Source organism: Amblyomma mixtum, chromosome 9, assembly GCF_055824585.1.
Source record: "Amblyomma mixtum isolate Tamu chromosome 9, ASM5582458v1, whole genome shotgun sequence".
NCBI classification, from domain to species: domain Eukaryota; kingdom Metazoa; phylum Arthropoda; class Arachnida; order Ixodida; family Ixodidae; genus Amblyomma; species Amblyomma mixtum.
Window position 1 is genome coordinate 30,165,711 of NC_143020.1, and position 17,676 is coordinate 30,183,386.

The 17,676-nt window shown below is 46.8% G+C and overlaps 1 protein-coding gene across 5 annotated transcripts in view; it reads right to left on the minus strand.

Annotated features, from left to right (window-relative positions):
• Positions 1-17,676, minus strand: part of LOC149328642 (papilin-like) — an 86,198-nt gene that overhangs the window by 21,691 nt on the left and 46,831 nt on the right. For 3 of the 5 annotated variants that reach the window (XM_089559557.1, XM_089559560.1, XM_089559555.1), the window contains one exon: positions 16,158-16,331. In XM_089559557.1, the coding sequence (XP_089415683.1) occupies positions 16,158-16,331 (174 nt within the window). Of the gene's footprint in view, positions 1-9,514; positions 9,606-10,178; positions 10,277-16,157; positions 16,332-17,676 lie in introns of those variants that run through there. The other 2 variants (XM_089559558.1, XM_089559559.1) reach the window with 2 other exon arrangements.

A 17,676-nucleotide genomic window follows, 5' to 3' on the forward strand; every position in this document is an offset into this window, starting at 1 on the left:
CAGCCTCATTTCCTGCAATAGACTCATGCGCTGGGATCCATATTATCTCTATGTTACGTTCTATCGGCCTCGCCTCGAGGACGTGTTTGGCCTCTTCCGAGATTCTTCCTTTAGCGAAGTTTCTTACTGCAGTTTTGCTGTCACTTAAAATCATCGTGGCCTTGGTAACGACGCAAGCGAGCGCTATCGCCAACTCTTCCGCCGCATTGGCATCTCTCGTGCGGCTCGAAGCCGCTACCGTTGGTACTCCTGCCCCGTCGACCACAGCGGATACAACCGCCCCGTGCTGTCCGCACGCCGCGTCTACGTACGCCACCTAGTCTGTCGGTCGCTCCTTCATCTTCCTCTCGTAGGCCTCAGCCCTATGTTCTCGCCTTTCCTTGTTATACACGGGGTGCATGTTCCGCGGCATAGGTGGGACGCATATCTTGGCCCTGATTCCTGCCGGGATGTTTACCATCTTGTGCGTGCTACTTTCTGGCCGGATTCCTACCCATTCGAGTATTGTCCTGCCCGTTTCAGACTGGTCGAGCCGTTCTAATTGGGATATTCTCACCCACTCTGCCAGCTCAACCCATCTGTTGTGTACCCCCATTTTTTCAAGCCGCTCCGTCGACGTAGATATCGGAAGTCCCAGAGCTCACTTGGCGCATTTCCTCAATAGTCTGTCTACCTTCTCTATTTCTGCCTTGTTCATGTTTAGGAACGGCGTCGCGTAGCAGATCCGACTTATTACGTACGCCTGCGACATTCTCAGGAGATTCCTTTCTTTTAGTCCTCTGCCTTTTACCGCTACCCTCCTGAATATGCCTACCACTTGGTCTGCATGTGTGGCTAATTTCTTTATGGTATTGGTGTTGTTGCCTTTCTTGTTGATAAACATGCCTAGGATCCTCATTTCCTCGACCCTGGGCACCTCCAGGCCTCCCACCACCACTTTAATTTCTACGTCTCTCTTGTTCCTGCTGTCGCTATTGTACACGAAGAGCTCCGACTTCTGCGGTGAGCACGCCAGGCCTCTTTCGGCCGCGTACTTCACCACTACGTCTGCTGCCCTTTGAAGACTCCACTCAATTTCCGCGTCGCTTCCGTTATTCATCCAAATGTTTATGTCGTCCGCGTACATGCTGAATTTTAGATCAGGGATCTTGTTCAGCATGGCCGGGAGACCTCTCATCGCTATGTTGAATAAGAAGGGGGACAGTACGGCGCCTTGCGGGGTACCTTTGCTGCCCAGCCTTATGGCGGGGGACTCTGCGTCGTGGAATTTAATCACCGCCTTCCTCCCTTGGAGAAAGTCCTTGATGCACTCGTATGTTCTCTTGCCCACGTTTACCTCCTCCAGACCTCTGAGCACCGCCTCGTGTCGGACGTTGTCGAAGGCCTTCATGAGGTCAAGACCTAGGATCACCTTGGCATCTAATCCTTTCTTGTCTACAATGTCATGTTTAAGTCTGAGCATTACATCCTGCGTGCTGAGCTTAGGTCTAAAGCCCACCATCTCGTGCGGCCATAGGTTTCCATCTTCCATGTATCTAGTTAAACTCGTTTGCACTACGTGCTCCATGAGTTTCCCCACGGAAGACGTCAGCGAGATCGGTCTTAGGTTTTCCAATTTTGGTTCTTTTCCCGGCTTGGGGATGAGAACAACCTCTGCCTGCTTCCATTCCTCTGGCAATTTACCTTCCGTCCATACTTTGTTCATGTACCGCGCAATTGCATCTATCGAGTCGTTGTCTAGATTCCTGAGCATGACATTGGATATTTTATCCGGGCCAGGGGCCGAGCGAATTTTTAGCTCAGCGATAGCTGCTGTGATCTCCGCCACCCTAATGTCCGCGTCTAGATCTTCATTTTCCGCTCCTCCATATTCTGCCTGTCGTACTTCTGTCGCGTCCCCTGTGTAAATGTCCCTGAGCCTGTCCATCAGGTGTTTGTCCGTCCCCTGGAAAGCGTGTCTCGCTTTCACTTGGTTAGCGCTTGCTGCCTGTTTAGATTTTCCCGGGTCGAGGAGAAGCCGCAATATATTCCACGTCTTTGCTAGGCTCATGCCCCTTTCCATTTCGTCGCACCTGGCGTACCAATTTTGCTCGTTTAGTTTAATAGCATACGTTTCCATTTCCTTGGTGTGTCTGGCTAACGAACGCCTTAAATTTCTGTTCCATTTTCGAGACTTGAGTCTCTTCTCGAGCCTTTCCTTCTTCTTCCACATGCTCATTAGCTTGTTATCCATTATCTCCGGTGCATCTTCCCCTTCAGCTACTGCTTCCGCGTGCCTGGCATCTTCCCACAGCTGTTTCGTCCAGTCTCCTATGTATCCAATTTCCTTAGCTTTGTGGCTTCTGGGAATCTCCCTGAATTTGTCCCACTCCACTATTCTCGCCTGTTTGAGTTTCCGTAGCTTGATTCCTTCTCCCAGCTTCGTAGCTACGATGAAGTGGTCACTACCCAGATTTTCTCTGGTGTTTGCCCATTCTACCCTGCCTGCATTTTTACTGAAGGTGAGGTCCGGCGCGGTGTCTCTACTTACACTGCTACCTACTCTAGTGGGCGCACATGGGTCGGTATGCAAGGTAAGTCCGAGATTTTGGGACTCCTCAAGGAGATGTCTGCCCTTCGGATCTTGCCTCGCGTACCCCCATTCCTGGTGTGCCGCGTTTCTCCACTGTCGTGACGTCATCGTGTCACGTGGTGTGACGTCATGTATCACGTGATTTGGAGGCGCACAACCACAGCGACGGCGCGAGGTGGGCCCCCGTTTCTCTACTGTCGTGACGTCATCGTGTCACGTGGTGTGACGTCATGTATCACGTGATTTGGAGGCGCATAACCACGGTGAAGGGCTGAAGTGGTAGCTAAAGTAGTATGCTTCACATAAAATAGCGGTCAGAGACAGCAAAGCAGACGGGACAAACGACAGACATCAACTAAATTTGAACATGCAAGACGCATCGACAAGATAATGTGTCATATCTGTCAAACTTCAGTTGATGTCTAGCGTGTGTCCCATCTGCTTCTCTGTCTCTGACCGCTGTTTTATTCGTGTTAGATAACACGTCACAGCCAGTATCCCCGCAACAACTAGCCTAACGTTCTTTTTTAATCATTACAGGAAGTGAGCCGTACGTGAACAGCATCGTGAATTTTCCCGACAGCTGACAGAAGAAACATTACCTCTATTTCCCGGCTCAATGGTTTAAAAATACACTCTTGTTACGTACATGAGCAGCGGTGTTAGAAACTCGCGGCACGTTTTTATGCCAGCTGCAGGGCAGCTGTTTGCACTGAGCACTAGTGCTGTTAAAGGTTGCTGCGAAGGTCGTTCTAGAGGCGCCACCTGCTTTGCACAGTGCGAAGCTTTCCTTGTAAACAGTCTGGCTGGTTGCGTTGCGGGACTACAGTGTAGTGGATATCGAGGCGCACGTGCTCCGAAAGCGCATGGTAGGTTGTAATGTTCATTTCAAATAATTGAGGAACCTCGATGTTGAATATGTGGCCTATAAAATAACGCTTCCACAGAAGCAACCTCAATAGAATATTAAAGGCAGCCTCCTGGCTCAGGGCACAGTATACTGTACTGTATTCTACATCTGACTGCAAACTTGGCCCTTCGTAGGAAGTAAAAAACACGGGATTTTTAGTGGGCCCGGGAACCCTAAGCATTTAGAGATTATTCGAAGAGACTTTCTTGCGGTATATGCTGAATGTTTCTACGAGAAGCTGCTGGAGTGTTTTACGGAACTCACTTTTTTTTGTCTGATTAGTGTTTCAGCGTAGTAGAGACAAGAATTACTAACTCATTCCTGCTAAAATAACATTTTCATTGCAATGTACTCGACCTCTACCTCGGCTGCAGAACATATTTGACCTTACGGGGGACGCACGGCGACAAACAGTGAGAGAAGACATAGATAGATAAAGAGGAAATCCACGAAGACAGTAGAAGTCGAGGAGGAAGCAAGGGACACGCGACATAGCTACTTGCGCTAATATTGCGCACTTCCGCAAAGCTCCAAACCATAACGCTCCCTGATGGGTCACTCGAAGAACATGTGAGCGCGCACAACGGCCTTTTAGATAAAGCGTGCGACGGAGTTGCTCCGACCATAGCAGCCGCAAGTATCATAGGGTAGTAGTAGAGAAGCGTCACATCTTCGTGGCCGAGCTGAGCGCGCGCAGCCTTCGCGTCGTAGGTTGCTTCTCTACTAGTGCTCATGTACGGGCAATCACACTTCCCTGTCGATATCGTCTTCCAACCACCTTGCCTGCTAATGCTTCCTAGATTCCCGGAAAAAAGGAGAATATTTGGTTGGAGATACAAGAAACGTGAGCCATACGCTCCTTACGTTCCTTACGCTCCGATTATAGATAAAGTGTTATGTAAAACATCTTTCAATGATGATTCCTTTAGGCAATCGACTGTGTCGCGGCAGTGATTTCAGTACGCGGTGAAGTTCGGACCCGTTTAGAGAACATGCAGAATAAAAACCCGCGCAGCGATTGATTGTTTCATTAAAGGACTCAAGCCATTCGCAGGTGCTGAAGAGGGTGGAAATGGAGTGCCCAGTAAACGAGAGGAGTGTGGCGGTAACATCAAGGGTTCAGCTGCCTTATCAGTGCAGGTGAGCGGTAAGCAGTCGTCCTCCTTGCGACGGCGCGTATAGGGTAGGTTTTTTTTTGCTGGATGTCATTTTCGCTTGTTAGAAAAGAAAAACAAAGGGTTGTCATAAAAATAGAGTCAGCATTATATCGTCAACTTTGTGCTTCATTCACGATAAGCTGCGGAGACTACAGTGCTAGCACCATGCAACTTGAGCGAAACCCAAAATTTGTCAAGTGAAATGACGCTTTCGCGAGAAAAAACTGGCCTTGAAAATACAAGAGTGCTTTTTTTAGAACCGTTTGCAAAGGTGTCATTATCCTGTACATAGCTATTTCGCTACAAAACTCTGGGAGAAGCATTTATTAATTACTTTATTCGAATCTTCCACGTTTGGTAAGCTCCGTTATAAGGAGAAGTACTAATTAAGTTCATTCAAAGAACAGAATTAGCACTAAAATCCGCAAAACTAAAAAGTTGGTTGGTTGGTTGGTTTATTAGGGTTTAACGTCCCAAAGCAACTTGCATATGACGTAAAACAGAGTTTAACTAAAATTAGGTCGAGACTAATATTATTCCACTTTACATGAACCATGCACTTATTGAAACGAAGGAAACTCTAAGAAAAAACATGTTACGATGTCATTGAATAAAAATTGGTAGTGTAGTTGATTTTACTTGAGCGATAACTGAACGCAAAATACAATGCACCATAATTTACAATGAAATGCCTTTCATCAAAAATTGATCATGCAAGTTATTTCTCATTCAGCAACACCACAAGACATTAAAACATTACCTGCGCTTTTCTTCGTTTCCGGCAGTGTTGGTTTATTTCCCATGCACAGTTACGAAGAAATTTTTACTGGAAGCGGATTCAACCTAAGGAATGTCTTTCTCCATTTCTTATATAGCCAGTCACTTGGTATTTGCCCCAGCGGACACAGCACATATGTCCGTTCATGCCTGTGTATATTTAGTTGTCTTCATTGGCATGCCTATAAAAATGTGGATTTTCTTCTGCGAACCACATTACAAAAATTTTGTTCATTACTCTATATCATAACGAGTCCGCCATTCCCCTATACTTACCTGCTCTGATGACAGTAGTAATGCTCTCAGTAGTTGAAGCCCTAATAGTAGCCGATTCAATTCTCGTAATGTTCAGGAGGAAAACGGGCATATAAAATGTCAGTTCTACATTTAAGGAGTTAACTATTGCGCATTACGATGTCTTGTTCATCACGTCATTCTTGATTTTTGTTTCCCTGGCTTATCATGGCAGCATATCATGGCAGCTATTCACGTGGGTAGGCGCCAAATCAGCGTTTATTTTTTTATCCTAGGAGAAGAGCCTTTAATTATGCGGCAATGAATGGTGCTTGCCACCCTACACGTGCCGATGTCAAGCCCCTCAAAGAATATATTCAATCGGGATGAAAATCTTTTTTCACATAGACCAGATCGACCACTACTCAGCAAGGATGTGTTAGCAGGAAGGGGAATACCGCTTAGAAATTAAACAGCGCATGGTTGTGCCTCCATGGTGTGATGCTTCCGCCGAAATCTTCTCACTGCTCATAATATAGGCTGTTTGGACTTCTTTTAAGAGCTAATAGAACGTTTCCGCCCGATAAAATTGTCGTTACAATGGCACTCGCGGCTCCATGTAACTTGGGGTACGAAGAGACAAAGCTTTAAATAGCAGTCCAATTGAGGCGACCATGATTCATAGACCCAGAAGAGCAACCACAGAGCAAGAAGCGCAGTATGCTGATGACGATGCTGGTGGAGTTGTTGTTTGGACGGTGATTTTTTCTTCAAATTGGCTTTAGGTAGTCTGTCCCGAGAGTCTCATTTGCTTAAAAGCCGGCAAAGCTGACAGCAAGCATATTGTATTTTTTTTTATTTGATAGCGTCATGCGTTAGCTGCTGTAACGCATATTTATGTAACTTAAATTTGAACTGCTGGTGAGGCCTCAAGCCTGTACTAAGCAAACGAATAATCTTTCCTATTGTGAGCGACCATGCTCCTTTTCCTATGATGTTCAAACTGCTACAACTCCTGTTGCAAGATATGCAAGAGAAAAGTCTTCGAACTTGCGAGTGGTGGTCGAGAGCGTAGGTGCGATGTGTGCCAACGTGTAACAGATTAAGTAGACGAAGCTCAAACTGGCTTCAGAAGTGCGGTGTGAAACTTAGGGCCGAGATGAAAACTGTGGTCTTCAGTTGTTGCTTGCAGCCCAGGGCCACCGCTGCGTCCTCGAAATGAATTTTCACTACGATGACATTAGAGGCTCAGTTGGTAATCCTTTTCGGGACGAATCTACACCACCTCGCAACAACAGTCTTCGGTGCATGTAGTTACTTCAATGCGCTATTCAACAATGTTTCACGTTCGTCTACTCACCGTGGTGCGAGTGCCAGCCAGTGTGTGTGTGTGTGTGTGTGTGTGTGTGTGTGGACATCACCCATGAAACTCATTGTATTGTGACATCATCAACCTTCATTCGCACTTTCCCTTTCCTCCCCTTCCCTTTCCCCAGTGTGGAGTAGCAGGCCAGGGCCATGTTACCACCGGCCGACCTCTGCTCCTTTTCCTCTCATTAAAATTTCTTTCTCTCTCTCTGTCAACCATGAAATTTTTACCTGTGCTGCCTCTAGCCATCTTGTGCATGCCGCAGTTGCACCGCTCATTAGGTAATTAGGCCGGTTTTGTTTTTTCCTGCCATGTCGCCATTTAAGCACCCTTTAACCATAACACGGTGCCTTCAACATGGCTAGCCTCGGACCAACTGACATAACAGATGTTGACCCCGCCGGTTTAGTATCGGTATCTCTCTCGACACTCAAGACAACGCCGGTACCTTGGCTCTTTCAGTACCCTATAGTGCAGCAATGAACAAAACGCAACCAGCAAGATGGGCGTCTGCTTTCTTCAGGATGTACAGTATCTTGACTTGGGTCGACATGCTGCAAGCTCGTAAAAGGCACTGGTCTCCGAATGTGTTGTAATCAACATTAAATTTATGGGAGCTCAACATGTGCACCAAATTGGACACCAAGCTCTTGCTGATCTGCCAGGTTCAGCGTTGCATCGACACCTGAAGGCACGATCGCCGCTCCGAGCCGTGCGACCGAATCACTGAAATTTATTTGTTGTGCAAGGGAGATTCCAAATATGGTGCGCCTAGGAAGGAGAGTCGTGAACGAGAGGAGGGCATATGTGGTGTGTTCTGCTGGGTTTTTTGGAACGTAGGCGATATAGGATGGCGTTAGAGGAAGGGAAAACGAGAGCGCCATTCATTTTGCATAACGCGGTGCCACATGGTTCTATATATTTTAACTCAAATTCTCATAAATATCTTGTCATTAATTGAAAAATTCTACAATTGGGATTACTTGGTGGGATATCTTGCAGGTAAAAATAATTTCGTGCCTCTCTCGTTTTTGTGTTGTTCATAAAATGGCGAATTTCCTCGTTCATTATTTAAAGATCAACATCAAGAAACTGTTTACCAATTCGTACTTTCTTGCTCATCTATATCAAATATATCCTTGAGTAAATTATCAGTATCCTACGCAGCAAGACCTTCATTATTTTCCCACTCCAATAACAAGGATTTTACATTAAGTTGGCTTTATAAAAGCGCGAGAAGGTTCGAGCAGGCGCCTTGTTACGTAAAAATTTGTTATCGAGTTTTCATCCCTTTTGGCGTGACGTCAGCCTCATGGCAGCATCAGACGAAACAGCCAGGCAGCAAGTCACAGGAATCACAAGGCAGAGCGAGTGCCCGCGTCGCAAATGTTATCCCTACCGCCCGCACACGCCAGCTCTTAATTGGCTGCGATAAGTACCCAATGATGAGGTCCGTCTCCCAACTAGCCAATGATCAGGCCGCTCTCCACGGACGCTTGAAAGCCGTGTCAGCGGCACCGAACAAGAGTGAGCCAACACCAGAGGACCGAATGAATCCGGAATGGACAGTGAATAGCTAATCCTTATAGTCAAATGAGGGTCCATAGCGTCGTTAACTTGAATAGCGCTTGGTGTAAATATTCGAATCGGACGTCTAGTCAGCCGTCTTCTGTCGTCTAAGCTATGAAACGTACTTTTAGAACATAACATATAATCTGCTTCATGAACAGTAAGGTCAACTGGAAACACACGTCTGCAGTTAGCACATTTCCTCAAATTTTTGTGCGGTGTTTCTGTGTACACAGTAAGCGTACTTCGTATATGAGCAGGATTTTTGGATGGATTCATGTTTTACCCATTTTTAAGAAATATGTTCAGGGAGAAAGATCGGCGTATAATCGGGACTTCCCCAAAACCGAACAGTCCTCTGCAGGAAGCTGTTTCTTAGCTTAGGAGGGTAGATGTGTAGGCCAGTTGGTGAGACATGAAGGAGATAAACACCGCAACGGACACGGGACAGAAAAAGAAGACGACACAGGGCGGTACACTGAACCTCGGGGGCCAAGGAACACATAAAAGAGCCTACGTCTGGGGACACATAACTTAGGAGGGTAGATGTGTAGGCCCGTGTCCGCTGCGGTGTTTAGCTCCTTCATGTTTCTTAGCGGCACTGCTGACACTGTGATTAATTTGTTTTGTTTATACTGTGTATTGCAAGCATCAGTCTTGCAACAAAGAAAAAGAAACAGCTTCCTTGCTTAGCTGCGGTTTTATGCCACCTGATACCAACCAGTGGTTCGGAGGGCAGAAGCACTCCTCTGCTAAGGTGGTTGATTTCTCTGGGGCGAAGTGCTCTGAATACAGGGCTGTGACCCCATGTTTTGTAGGACTGAACACCTTGCGTTGGTCTCCTACGGCCAAGTTCCCTTTCTAAATTCGAACATCACCAGTTATCTGCATTGATGTGCAATGCTTATGACCATCACAGTAAATGATTTCGTAGGTCAGGAACATTATATTTATTTTTTCCATGTTTCCATCATACAAAATATCGACGTCAGCAGCCTCGGGGAATGCGTTTGTGGGCTGAAAAAAAAAGTAAAACCAATTAATTTTAACATTCTGACCCCTCCTTAAAACGCCAGCAGGCAAACAGGCCTACGCCGGTTATCTTCAGAGTCGCTCTTTTCAGAGCAGAGTTTTAAAAAATTTCTATCGCAGCTTCGCAAAATGAACAACGGAATTAAACACCATGCAAGCTTTACAGAATTGCCCGAAACTAGAGCAAATCACAAAAATGTTTTTAACATGAACGCGAGTTATCCTCATTAAAGCATAGAAATGTGGAATATTATTAGGTCTTGAACAAAATACAGCAAACAAGCGCTTAAAAATAATTTGCCGACATTATTAAATGAAATAAATTAAATTCGCATTGATATCTCAAATATGAGCCCTTCAGAATTTAAGGCTTCCTACATTTCTGTACTTAATTATGAATGCATAAAATGTAATATATTTTCTCTTGATTACCTCTTCTCTATGTTTTGTGCTATGTTATTCTAGGACAGGCAATGTGTGCAAATATCATGTACATTGTTTGCATATTAAATTTGTTATTTGGTCTTGAAATTTGTTTGTAAAAGGGCTACAGTATACTTAGTATGCGATGTTTTCCGAGCTGCTGGGTCTAAAGGGGGTCCTGGGCTTCCCAAGCTCCACACTAGCACCTTTCATCTCGGCCTCCTCCATTATTTCTAATGGAAATCAATAAAGAAAGAAAGGAAGAAAGAAAAGAAGAGGGGAAGGAAAGGAGTAAGAATGGAAAAAAGGAAGAGGGAAATAAAAAAGAGGAAGAATGGAAGAAAGAATGAATGAAAGATAGAAAGAAAGAAAGCAAGAATGGAAGAAAGGAAGAAAGAAAGAAAGAAAGAAAGGAAGAAGGGAAGAAAGCAAGAGAGAAAGAAATAAAGCAGGAAGGAAAGAAAAAGAAAAAGAAAGCAAGAATGAAAGAAAGACAGAAAGAAGGAAAGAAAGAAAGAAAGAAAGAGAGGAGGAAAGAAAGAAAGAACGAAAGAAGGAAAGGAAGAAAGGAAGAAAGGAAGAAAGAAAGAAAGAAATGAAGAAAGACAGAAGGAAGGAAGGAAGGAAGGAAGCAAGGAAGAAAGGAAGAAACAAAGGAAGAAAGGAAGAAACAAAGAAAGGAAGAAAGAAAGGAAGGAAGGAAGGAAGGAAGGAAGAAAGAAAGAAAGAACGAAAGAAAGGAAGAAAGGAAGAAAGGAAGAATGAAAGACAGAAAGGAAGAATGAAAGAAAGAAAGAAAGAAAGAAAGAAAGAAGGAAGGAAAGAAAGAAAGATAGAAAGAAGGAAAGGAAGAAAGAAAGAAAGGAAGAAAGATAGAAAGAAAGAAAGAAAGAAAGGAAGAGAGAAAGAAAGAAAGAAGGAAAGAAAGAAAGGAAGAAAGAAGGAAAGAAAGAAAGGAAAGGTTGCACTGCAGATCCGAAGCCCGAACGGGGCTCCAAGAGTCTCAACCGAGGCAAATTCACAAATAAAAAGGAAAAAAGCTGTACACTGTTAATGCGGCTGCGAATATAAAAAAGAAAGATCGATCATAGCTTCACTGTTTGCCCCATCTTAAGCGTAGCTGCTGGCAACAGTCCTATGGCGAAATGTTACTGTTGTGTTTCTACCCCCCCCCCCCTTAACTCTCTTTGTGTGTTCCCGTCACACCTGTGTCCACTCGGACCACGTGGGCCCGATCATGCAGCTACCGTGAACATTCATCGAGGTCGACAACCTCGCGACGACCATGGGAAGTTGGATGCTTGGAATGCCCCTCCGAGCCTCAGCGGATTAGTGTAGCAGGGATGTCAAAGGCCATTGTCAGCAGTAATCCCAGCGAAATTCCTTGAGCAGAGTGCAGCGGCGACGAAGGCAGGCGAGGCCCAGGAGCTATTGTCCGAGCAACCACCGTGAATGCGGAGGCGACCTGGCGGCGCCGGTCACGCTGGCGGATAATTGAAGAATTCTGTGTCCCCGACTCGCGTTCTGGGCAATCGGCGGGGAGGCAAGTTCATTCCCCTGCTGAAAGACTTCAGGAGATTCCTTTCCCGCGGGGCTGGATGAGTCAGCAATCTCCCCCTCTCTTCGACCCAGCTGCGACAGAGTGGACAAGCTCGCACCTGCCCAGCCGTGGGCGGTAACAAGAAGGTCCCCTTCGGTCCATCGGATTGGACAGTGCTCGTCGACCATTATTCCCCAGCCAGGGATCTGGGGAAACCGAACGATATTTAACTCGGCCGTGAGTGTGGCCGAGAGAAGCCTGCTAGCTCCAGTCGACTACGGTTGACGAAGACGTTCCCCTTCCACTGAGAGCCATTCTCAGTCCCGCTCTATGTAAATAATGTAAATATGTGAATACAGTTTTTTCCTTCACTTCCCCTACTCCCCGTCTCCGGCCCACGTTTCATTCCTCCTTCGGCATGGCGGAGGTGATCCTGGATCCGATGCCTGGTGGGACACGCTTCGAGCATCGGCAAAATATATCAACTGGTTGGCAGCGGCGGGATCTTCCACGCTTGGTCCTGGCTTCAGCAGTGGTGAGCGCTTGACTTTCTTTAAGAATCTGCCAGGCTTGATAACTCTGGAAATTTATCACTTCCTGTAGATTGTTTTTCTGCACGTGCTCGCTTATGCATTTCACGTAGCAGCTTGTATTGAAAGTCCTCGTTCGGAAGTTGCCATGGATTTGAGCAGGCTAAAGAAGCCAGAGTTGATGTTGCTGTGTGAAAAGCTGGGTATTGAGGCCAGGAAGAGTCACAGAAAGCCGCAGCTGATTGAGGCTATTAGGGAATGTGGTGCTAAGGAGGGAGACAAAATTTTGGAGACCTGGGAAGTCATTCAGGAGGGAATCAGGAACGCTAAGGAGGAGGCCGACAGGGTTGAAAAGGAACGCAAGGAGGAGGCCGTCAGGATTGAAAAAGAACGCCTTTGCCGCAAGGAAGCCGCTAAGAAGGAGGCTGACAGGATTGAAAAGGAACGCCTTTGCCGCAAGGAAGCCGCTAAGAAGGAGGCTGACAGGATTGAAAAAGAACGCCTTTACCGCAGGGAAGCCGCTAAAAAGGAGGCTGACAGGATAGAAAAAGAACGCCTTTACCGCAAGGAAGCCGCTAAGGAAGAGGCTGACAGGATAGAAAAAGAATATCTTCGTCTCAAGGAAGCCGATGAAAGGCAACTTGCTTTAATGCGTTTGGAGTTGCAAAATTTACTGGCGAAGCGCGCCGAGAGGAATTCGACATTAAATCAGGAGGTTTCGGCGCGAAGTGAAATTAAAATCGTCAATGAAAACTGCGTGTCTTTGCCAATTGCCTGCGTCGCGATCGAGAGCCCGCTCGAGGTGCGTCTGACCGAGGCAGCCGTCTCCCAAAACCTGCCTAAGCAGCATCCCTCGATTTTCTCAAATCGCTTGGATATGCTGCCCCAAGAAAAAGGCCTTTGTTTTGGAGATAACGCTGCGAAGGTCCTTACCATTTCGAAGGCTCGTGAGGTCGCAGCGCCAGCAGAGCACGTGGTTGAAGAGGGCAAACCTGAACCTGTAAGCCCGAAGCCTATAAATTCTCACAGTGCTGAGCCAGAGCCGGCTCTAGTAAAGACTGGCGATGAAACGGACGCCGGCGACTTAAGCCGTGACGGCTCCGCGCTACCTAATGACGAGCCAGCCCAGGACTTACTCACTTCTAGCACAGGGGTTAAGAGCACCGAAAGTAGTGCAAGCTATAGTGAGTCTTCCGAAGCAGGCGCAAATGATGAGCTGGGGCTAGGTGAGGAACTGAAAACGAATCTAGTGTTGCCCCACTCAGATGGCTTTCTCGAACTCCTTCGTGTGGACAGAGAAACGTTCACCGCTGAGCAAGAGAAAGACCAGACTCTACGAAACTTGAGTCACCAAAGTGACATGGGTGTGTCACGGAAGAGCATACCTTTCCAGCTCCGTTCTGGCCTGCTGTACCGCCAGTATAAGGATAGGAAAGGTATCCAACACGACCAACTTTCTGCCCGCGTCGCGATCGAGAGCCCGCTCGAGCTGCGTCTGACCGAGGCAGCCGTCTCCCAAGACCTGCCTATGCAGCATCCCTCGATGTTCCCAAATCGCTTGGATAGGCTGCCCAAAGAAAAGGGCCTTAGTCTTGGAGATAACGCTGCGCAGGTCCTCACCAGTTCGAAGGCTCCAGAATTCGCAGCGCCAGCAGAGCACGCGGGTGACGAGGGCAAACATGACCCAGTAAGCCTGATAAATTCTCACGGTGGTGAGCTAGAGCAGGCAATTTTACAAACTGATGATGAGGCGAACGCCAGCGACTTTACCTGTGACGGTTCAGCGATTGCTAGTGACGCGCCACGCAAACCAACTGCGAGGGTTTCCACGGAGCGGCAGCGTATGGAGGTGGCCAAACGGGAAGAGTTAATTAAGGGGAAAGTGCGGCTCTTGTTGAAAGCTCGACTGAAATCCGAACCGCGTAGCCGCCCCAATTTGGCACCTCGGTGCTCAAGAGTTCGCACCCGCCCCGTGGGAACACAAGCCAAGAGAACGCAACGCGCGAACCCGATCCGAGAGAGACGGATACGCTGGCACGGCATTCGCACTCGTCCGTTCCCTTCTCGAGTTCTGCTTTCTGAGCGTCAGCCAAACTTCAGAACCACGAGACTTGGACGAAGAACAGTTAAGGGTCCTAAGCGGAAGTTCCTAGCCTTGTGTCATTTTGCACCTGCTAGAGCAGCTATCGGACCGCGGCCGCGCAGGGGGCGGCTGAAAAATAGGAACCAGTAAATTCCTTGAGTCGCAAAGCTGTTTGTAGACGGATTCGAGGAATAATCCCGTCTTGAGTTGAATGCTTGTTTTTTTTGTTCATTTAACTCTCCTGTACAGAAATGCAAGCTGAAATTCCTAGCATTATGTAATGTCTCATCTGCTAAAGCAGCTGTCGGACCACGGCCGCGCAAGGGGCGGATATGACGCATAATCTCATATTGAGTTTAATGCTTGTTTTTTGTCTTTTGTTCATATCACTCTCCTATGCGAAATGAGAGCGAAATTTCGGAGCTTGGCATTGCGGGACTCGGTTCACATGCGTTGCCGAAAGGTGCGAGTAATGGCAACGCTGATGGCCTCAGCCGAAGCTTTCCCGTGTAATGCCCTTTCCTGACTCCCCAGACGTTATTCCGCTATGTAAATTTGTATTTTGTTTTTTGCTTTAGCGGGAATCATTTTTCTCTGTTTTGTGTGTGTTCAGCAGCACCACCTTCCCTTCGTGCTCTCACGGGCGGTGGCTTTCTGTGACATAAACCGTGCTACGGCACCCCCCCAAAATTTTAGAAAATTTTCCTCCCTTTTGGCTAAACAAGCTCTGTGTATTCTGGTTTGGTCAAACATGTCAACTTTCGGAGGAGGACGTAAATTTCACGCTACAGCTCATTTTCTCTAAAGAGATTTTGTTGACCGAAAACAGCTTGGCAGTTCTTGAAGTCAGTTTGGCGCTTTCTGCTTGTTGGGGTTTGGACTTTGCTGGTTGAGCTCGTTACAGCTGTCAACGAAGCAAGAAGAACCTTTGGGCCCAGCTGTGACCAAAGGCCGAACGGACACAACTCCAGGTCTCTGCGCGCAGCAGCGTTGGCTGCAACCACTACGAGACCTCTTCGGGCGGCGGACGTGCTGTTGTGTTTCTACCCCCCCCCCCCCCCTTAACTCTCTTTGTGTGTTCCCGTCACACCTGTGTCCACTCGGACCACGTGGGCCCGATCATGCAGCTACCGTGAACATTCATCGAGGTCGACAACCTCGCGACGACCATGGGAAGTTGGATGCTTGGAATGCCCCTCCGAGCCTCAGCGGATTAGTGTAGCAGGGATGTCAAAGGCCATTGTCAGCAGTAATCCCAGCGAAATTCCTTGAGCAGAGTGCAGCGGCGACGAAGGCAGGCGAGGCCCAGGAGCTATTGTCCGAGCAACCACCGTGAATGCGGAGGCGACCTGGCGGCGCCGGTCACGCTGGCGGATAATTGAAGAATTCTGTGTCCCCGACTCGCGTTCTGGGCAATCGGCGGGGAGGCAAGTTCATTCCCCTGCTGAAAGACTTCAGGAGATTCCTTTCCCGCGGGGCTGGATGAGTCAGCAATCTCCCCCTCTCTTCGACCCAGCTGCGACAGAGTGGACAAGCTCGCACCTGCCCAGCCGTGGGCGGTAACAAGAAGGTCCCCTTCGGTCCATCGGATTGGACAGTGCTCGTCGACCATTATTCCCCAGCCAGGGATCTGGGGAAACCGAACGATATTTAACTCGGCCGTGAGTGTGGCCGAGAGAAGCCTGCTAGCTCCAGTCGACTACGGTTGACGAAGACGTTCCCCTTCCACTGAGAGCCATTCTCAGTCCCGCTCTATGTAAATAATGTAAATATGTGAATACAGTTTTTTCCTTCACTTCCCCTACTCCCCGTCTCCGGCCCACGTTTCCTTCCTCCTTCGGCACTGCGGCGGTGCTCCTGGACCCGATGCCTGGTGGGACACGCTTCTAGCATCGACAAATATATCATTACCCTGTGTATTGCTGGAGATCGCACACGAAGGCTGTGTGGATGGTACTCACGAAAGCAGACTTCAAGACATTCTTCCTTCGAGTCAAACAAGTTTGGTCCGCCGTTGCATCCGCCGTATAAGAACTGAAAGCAATTCTTGTGGTAGTGGTCGTAGTACCACTTAAACGCAAATGCGTAACATGGTCCACGGTTTGGCCAGTGGCGACAGTCCTCCGGGGATCTCCCTGAAAGTGGTAATGTAGTTAAAACATATGCAGCACAAGCAACATAACGCTGATAAGCGGCATTTTTTTGTATTTTATAACTTTTGGTATTAGTAGTGCTTATTTATTTATTTATTCAAGTTACTCACAGGCTCCATTACATTGGAGCATTGTGTCAGTGGGACAGTACATAGAAGTTAGCGAACAGCGCAAAAAAAAACAACGACAGAAGAGAAACGTTACACAATAGTTAGCAAGAGGCACTCAGTATAATACAAATAAAGCAATACAATACACAATAATTACATAAGTTTCAAAATGTGGCAACATGGAAATAGAACATGATTTGACAGTGAGGCTATAAAGTGCACAAATTAGTTCATACTAAGCAGCAATAAAAGAGATTTTTCGCAAGAATACAGACACTGAGACACAAGGTGAGGATTGCGGTTATTTTATCACGAAACGTAGCAGGATTTCTGGTATTAGTAGCATCGTCAGGAAGGCTGTTCCAATAGTTTTTGGCACGTGGGAGAGCAGACATGTTGAATGCTTTTGTATGACCAAAAATACGCCCAAAGCTGCTATGATTATCGAGGCGATGAGATGTGCGACATGGCCGATATTCAGTTTTGCAATCTTTGATTCGAACTGGGTTCTTGGAAGAGTAGAAAAATAATTTTACTTTATAAAATACAAAGAAAGCGTTCAGAAATGCGGGTGAACCAACGCTACCTTTCGCTCGCGCCTTTCACCCATAATTGCCTCCTAAAATACCACTCAGTACTACGATAACGCCGAGTAAAATTTCTCAGACATAATCTGAATTCTCTGAAAGAATAACTGTTCATCAGTTGTATGCAGTACTATTTCTGCATTGGTTAATTTGCCCTATCCAGACTCAGCGAGAGCATCAAGTTGTGGAAGTTTAATTCACGCTGTATATTCCCAGGTCTTAACCGTTATCAGTATTTTTTTCTACATCAAGCTAAGGGGTCCTGAGGCTTACGGTAGAATTTTTTTCATTATTCTACTCGGCGTCACACGTAAGCAGCAAAACAAAAAAATATTTTCTCCTAACAAGGACGAAGCCGTAGTGAAGCCATACTTAGTAAATATCTCCAATGTCTACTTGTCCGCTGAAGCCTCACTTTGTATTGTGCAAAATTTATCACATTTCCTCGATGGAAATACGAGTAACTCACACGTCATGCGCAAACTTCATACTGAATGCTCTTCAACTTATTTTCAATCTTCTATTAGCTTCACATTTCCGATCTGTTGTCACCTTTCCTCTTTATAGTGCTGGTCTATTAATACATGGCTTACTCGAGTAATAGTGTAAAAAGTTTCTTATAATCATAGT